This window comes from Gopherus evgoodei, unplaced genomic scaffold (genome assembly GCF_007399415.2).
Source record: "Gopherus evgoodei ecotype Sinaloan lineage unplaced genomic scaffold, rGopEvg1_v1.p scaffold_34_arrow_ctg1, whole genome shotgun sequence".
Classification (NCBI taxonomy): domain Eukaryota; kingdom Metazoa; phylum Chordata; order Testudines; family Testudinidae; genus Gopherus; species Gopherus evgoodei.
The window spans coordinates 4,026,002-4,032,509 of NW_022060016.1; the positions used below are offsets into that span (position 1 = coordinate 4,026,002).

Sequence of the window (6,508 nt, forward strand, 5' to 3'; positions counted from 1 at the left end):
TGAAATTGACCAAAATGGACCGTGAATTTGGTAGGGCCCTAATAAAAAGAGAAGAAAATATCATATTGCCTCTATACAAATCCATGGTACGCCCACATCTTGAATAATGCATGCAGAGATGGTCACCCCATTTCCAAAAAAGATCTATTAGAATTGGAAAAGGTTCAGAAAAGGGCAACACAAATGATGAGGGGTATGGAACAGATTCCATATGAAAAGAGATTAATAAGACTGGGACTTTTCAGTTTGGAAAAGAGACGATTAAGGGGGGATATGATAGAGGTCTATAAAATCATGACTGGTGTGGAGAAAGTAAATAAGGAAGTGTTATTTACTCCTTCTCATAACACAAGAACTAGGGGTCACACAATGAAATTAATAGGCAGCGAGTTTAAAAAAAAACAAAAGGAAGTATTTCTTCACACAATGCACAATCAACATATGGAACTCTTTGCCATTGGATGTTGTGAAGGCCAAGACTATAACATAGTTCAGTAAAGAACTAGATACATTCATAGAGGATAGGCCCATCAATGGTTATTAGCCAGGATGGGCAGGGAGGGCGTCCCTACCCTCTGTTTGCCAGAAGCTGAGAATGGGCGATAAAGGATGTGATCACTTGATGATTTACCTGTTCTGTTCATGCCCTCTAGGGCACCTGGCATTGGCCATTGTCGGAAGACAGGATACTGGGCTAGATGGACCTTGGGTTGACGCAGTATGGCCCTTCTTATGTTTTTATGACTTTATTCCAGAATATTTACTCTGCCTTGCAGTTATGCTGGAATAGCTACAGTGTAATAACTACTTTGATACAGATATGCTGGTTACTTTCCCTTAAGGAGGGGACTGGCAGGAAACTGATCAATTATTTTTTATGGACCTAGTCTCCTTAGCATCTCTGTCAATCTTTGCAACTGACGATGGCAGTTTTTAGCAGATATATGTGTGGGATCTGGTTTTGTTGTTGTTGGTTTTTTTAAGAAAATAGAAAAGTGTTAACAGGCTGGAGCAGAAAAGGCCTCTTTAAACATTTTTAAAAGTCTTTAAAAAACTTTCAACTAATGCCGTTCAGGCTTGGCTTGATGGATCAATCTGAGCGAGATAAACAGAAGCCGCATTTGAGACTTTTGTGGGTGTTTTGGGGACACCAGCGTAAGCCACGCCCGCTCCGGGTGGGGTTCTGTCCCCTTCAAACAGTGGCAAGGCCAGCTACAGATTGATGAGTAGATCCCTGCACGGATACAAAATTTGTATTCGCATCCAAGCCATGACCCGCAAACGAAGTCTGTGGCTACAAACCGGTGAGCCGCAGATTTGCAGGGCTATAGGGATGAGCCTGCTGCAAACACCGCTGAGAGGGAGTGGCTTTTAGCTCAGGCAGTCCAGGCTCCCGCATCAAGGTCAAGGGATCGCAGCTACTGACCACGTTACACTAGGACAGGGGTAGTCAATGGGCAGACCGTGGGCCAAATCCGGACCAGCAGACACTTCTGAATGGACCTCGAAATCTTTTTATTTACTTATGATGATGGTTAGTTTATTTGTATTATTTTCTCTGGAGTCGCGATCTTGACTAGAGCTTGACCAAGAAATCTGGACCTTGGCAAAAAATAATGGACTATCCCCGACTAGGACACGAGTTTCTGGAGCAGAACGGGGGGGAATGGAATTCAGTTTTCTAGAAGAGGGGTGCGTCTGACGCCCAGTAGGTTTGCTATAGCTGAACCTTGATATTTAACTCATTAATCTCCAGCGGAGGATGCTTTTCTGTTTTGATTTCTGGCCCTTTAAATCTCAGACTCCACCTCCCTTGCATTGAATGGGCATACAGCAGCTTCTCTATGCTGCCGACTGTAGGTCAAAACTATTAACGGTGCAGGTGTCGAGGAGCTTTTTGCAGAGGAGGGGGCTTCTCTGACGAGCACCATGCTGCCCATCTGGCATTCCGGGCCACCTTCTCCGCCCGTCACGAGCACGCATGACTTCAACATGTGGCGGGACTACTTGAACCTGTCAAAGCTTCTTGGTGAAATCATTGAAGAGCGCAGAAGGGAGTCCAGGAGCCTCCTAACCTGTGAGATGGCAGATCCCTGCCTGCCAGGGGCACCCCTTCAAATGTCTCCGGGGGACGCCTTGAGCCTGAAGTCATCGGGCTGGAGCAGGAGCTGTCCTGGAAGTGGGCAGAGCATGGCGGCTACCCCTCAGACGCCCAGCAGATTCATATGCAACTTCTGCAAGCACAACGGGGAATCCAAGAAGGTCTACTCCTCCCACTTGCTGAAGCAAGCCGACGGCACCGTGCTGTGCCCCATCCTGCGCAACTACGTCTGCCCGCTGTGCGGGGCTACAGGAGACCAGGCACACACGCTGAAATACTGCCCCTGCAATCAAGAGAAGCAGTCCCTCTACTGCAAAGGCGGGCGCAACTCGGCTGGCTTCATAGTGAGACGGTGAACGGCCGGGGAAGAAACCTCCTCCACCCTGGGACAAAACCCGGGAGCCAGAAGAGGCTTGGAACTGAAGTTTAGTTTGCTACCGTTTGTTTCCTAGTTTGCATTTAAAGTCCAGGGTGGATTTGACGCAGCCACGTAGAAAGTCACCCTGGTTTCTTTAAATCCCAACAGCAGCCTGTTTTGGGTATCCCTGCCTTGCCGTGAGTTCCGTGGGAAGAGAACCAGTGCCAAAGAACCGGGAGTTTCATAGTTTTGCCTTTGTCCTGCTAACTCATGCAGAGATTTCATTTTGAGCGTTTGCCGACGAGACAACACCCATCGGACTGGATGGGCGCAAGGCTTTTGTCTTTGGTAGATTTGTTTTGTTTGAAACTTCTCTTCCCAACCAAGTGTTATTCGTTTTGTTTTACACACCACAGGAATCACTAAGACTTTGCAGTGTGAGTTTTATTTTAAAATCATGCCAGAAAAAGCCTTGAATTCTAACATACATATAAACATTGCGTTTTCACTGATGTTGTTAATTGTACCAAGTGTGTGTACGGGGGCAGGGATTGTTCCCTCTGTGTTATGAGTTTTGAAGGTTTGTTTATGAGAGTTATTTTTCATTAAACATGAAACACTCCCTTATCCCCTTTTCCTTCTGTTTAATAAACAATGTTGTTGTTCCAGCAACTGCTTGTGTGGTTGATCGGCTTTTCCTCTGCATGGCTCTGGGACAGGGCACCAGGCAAGGATCTCCTTTTGGGTTGGCAATAGAGGTCGAGGAGCACCCTGTCTGCCAGCTTTTATTCTGGGTGGCGGCTGGGAGGGACACACCCAGACAGACATGCCTGGCCTCCTGCGAAGCTTTCTCAGCCCTGCACTTGGTGGGAAGGGATTTCTGTTTCCATGGCCCACTCCCTCTCGGCCATTCTGCTGAGCCTGCCTGTTTCTCTGCCACTGAGGCAGATTTGGGGGGATCTCAACACCCGTCCTGCTAGAAACCAGCCTGATTCCCCCAAGCAACTGAAGGGACTTGGGCTAGAAGCAGCGTCCCAGCATCCACACACCCAACGCTCTGGCCTGCTAGGGGCCCACTATCCTCTTCCTCATCGAGACCCTCTGCAGTCTCCTTTACCGTCCCCCAGCTGTGAGGCTATAAAGCCCGATATGCCCAGAAGACCACAACAGCAGCCCTGGCTCTGCCTCTCTGATCCCTACATGTCCCGACCGTGCCCCCTCTGCCCTGGTGTGACCCCGCTGCCCCAAACTGGCTACTGTTTTCCAAGGGGGTGGAAGGAGCAGGGCTGCTCTGGGGCTGGACAGATGCACAGAGGATGGCTGCTGAGGGCGGGCAGGAGGGGGAAGGCAGAGTGGGGAACCTGCTAGGGAACAGGGTCCCTGGATCCTGTGCATCTCCTAGGGTGATGCAGAGAATATGCCCCAGCAGAGGAGCTGACTGTGTCCTGCAGCAGAGAGCCAGATTAGGGGGGGCTGCATGCCTGGGAGGTAAAAATTAAGGGGTGCTGGGGACTCAGCTGGCCCAATAGCAAGAGAGAGGTGTAAGGAGCGGTGAGATCTGAGGCAAGGTCTCTCACCAGAGGCTCTAAAACAAAGTCAGCTGTCATGAGATAAAAGGGAAGGTCCTCTCATGGATCAGTAACTGGTTAAAAGACAGGAACCAAAGGATAGGAATAAACAGTCAGTTTTCAGACTGGAGAGAAGTAAATAGTGGTGTCCTCCAGGGGACTGTACTGGGCCCAGTCCTATTCAACATATTCATAAAATGACCTGGAAAAAGGGGTAAATAGTGAGATGGCAAAATTTGCAGACGATACAAAACTACTCAAGATAGTTAAGTCCCAGGCAGACTGCGAAGAACTACAAAAGGATCTCTCAAAACTGGATGACTGGGCAACAAAATGGCAGCTGACATTCAAATCCTGATCAATGAGAAGTGATGCACGTTGGAAAACATAATCCCAACTCTACATACAAAATGATGGGGTCTGAATGAGCTGTTACCGCTCAAGAAAGATCTTGGCGTCATTGTGGGTAGTTCTCTGAAAACATCCACCCAATGTGCAGCGGCCGTCAAAGAAGCGAACAGAATGTTGCGAACCATTAAAAAAGGGATAGAGAATAAGTCAGAAAAAATATTGTATTGCCTCTGTATACATCCAGGGTACGCCTGCATCTTGAACACTGCGTGCAGCTCTGGTTGCCCCATTTCAAAAAAGAGATATTGGAATTGGAAAAGGTTCAGAAAAGGGCAACAAAAGTGATTAGGAGGATGGAACAGATTCCGTAAGAGGAGAGATTAATAAGACTGGGACTTTTCAGATGGGAAAAGAGACGACTAAGTGGGGGTAAGATAAAGGTCTATAAAATAATGACTGGGGTGGGGAAAGTAAATTAGGAAGTGTTATTTGCTCCTTCTTGTAACACAAGAACTAGGGGACACCCAATGAAATTAATAGACAGCAGGTTAAAAACCTAACACAAGGAAGTAATTCATCACACAACACCCAGTCAACCTGTGGAACTCCTTGCCAGAGGATGTTGTGAAGATCAAGACTATAATAGGGTTCAAAAAGGAACTAGAGAAGTTCATGGAGGACAGGTCCATTAATGGCTATTAGCCAGGCTGGGCAGGGATGGTGTCCCCAGCCTCTGTTTGCCAGAAGCCAGGAATGGGTGACAGGGGATGGATCACTTGATGATTCCCTGTTCTGTTCATTACCTCTGGGGCACCTGGCATTGGCCACTGTCAGAAGACAGGATACTGGGCTAGATGAACCTTTGGTCTGACCCAGTATGGCCGTTCTAATGTTCTTAAGAGGGTGGTGGGGGTTGAGGGGTGACAGGGGTCCCTGCAAAGATGATAGATCCGATCACAATGGGGACAAATCCGAAGCAGCATCTGCCAAGGGAATCAAACCTGAGGTATTTCTCTAGCAAATTGCTTAGATATTGCGCTGGCCACACAGAAGCCAAGACATCCCTGTGTGTGTCAGAGATGCAGGGAATGGGATGGTGGGGGAGGAAAGTGCTGGCTCCCAAGCTTAAGTTCTGCCCAGTCACTCACACAGCACTGATGTGCAGGTGTGCAGGTTTAATCGGCAGCAAAATAGTTAAGAACTGTGACCTGTTTACGTCGCAGTCATTAGGTTTCAGGGTCAACAACCCACACATGATTGCTGGGCTGTTCAGAGCTCTGCCAGGGCTCCCGTTTCAGGCTGGCTGCTGACTCAGGCAGAGGCCACTGGATCCATTACACATTTTGAAGTTGGCTTCTTGTAGCCAGGAAGGTGAGAGGCTTGTTACAGTACAGACCCGTTTACACACGAATCCGCTTAAAGCGCAGTTGCGCCATGCCTCCCAGTGCTATCTATTTAACATGCGAGACTCGTTAACATGAGATACAGGAACTTGCTATGTAGTGCTACAGATTTGCTCACTAACTCACAGACACAGAAATCGACAGGAAGTGCGAAGCGGAAATGTGTTGTATGTCTTTATCGATATTGGTAAAAACGTATCACGCATGCTTAGTCAGTGTCACGCTAGAGATATATATAATATATACAGTAGTACTGTAGCTATATAGTAATACAGTACATATACTACATTAGAAAATTTTAACCATAGGCCTAATATAATAGCAGAAGGCAAGCGTCAGCATTCCTACGCTGGAGAAGAAAAGCTAGCTGCAATAGATCGAGTAAATAGCGGAGAAACCCAGGCCAAAGTTTCAAAAGATATTGGGACTGCCAAATCTACTCTCTGAGGATGGCTAAAAACTCATCTAAACTGAATGGCTTTGTACAAAATATCGATTCTGCCGTGGGGCTTAAGCCAAAACGTGTGCACTACGCAGCAAAACCCACATAGTTTGCTCAGGAAAGGCTGAAAGGAATGCGGCTAAGTGGGCCAATTCTTCAAGCCCAAGCGACAACATTTGGCAATTTAACTGAGGATGAATCATTCCAAGCCAGCAAGGGGTTTAGAAGTTGTTTTAAAAAGCGTCATGGCACAGCGCAGGTATCGGTTTCTGGAGAAAGCCGGTC

The 6,508-nt window shown here is 47.5% G+C and overlaps 1 protein-coding gene across 1 annotated transcript; it reads left to right on the forward strand.

Moving 5' to 3' along the window:
• The first annotated feature begins 1,929 nt into the window (after nucleotides 1-1,929).
• On the forward strand, nucleotides 1,930-2,457 carry NANOS2 (nanos C2HC-type zinc finger 2). The gene is made up of 2 exons (XM_030544355.1): nucleotides 1,930-2,120; nucleotides 2,217-2,457. Exons 1-2 carry the CDS (start codon nucleotides 1,930-1,932, stop codon nucleotides 2,455-2,457), a joined length of 432 nt encoding a protein of 143 aa, XP_030400215.1.
• Nucleotides 2,458-6,508: the final 4,051 nt, after the last annotated feature.

What these genes read in the sequence shown, in the direction of transcription:
- NANOS2 (XM_030544355.1), top strand. Translation starts at nt 1,930, where the DNA reads ATGCTGCCCATCTGGCATTCCGGGCCACCTTCTCCGCCCGTCACGAGC. An exon ending in CCAGGGGCACCCCTTCAAAT is followed by an intron (nt 2,121 to 2,216) that starts GTCTCCGGGGGA and finishes TCAGACGCCCAG; the next exon opens with CAGATTCATATGCAACTTCT.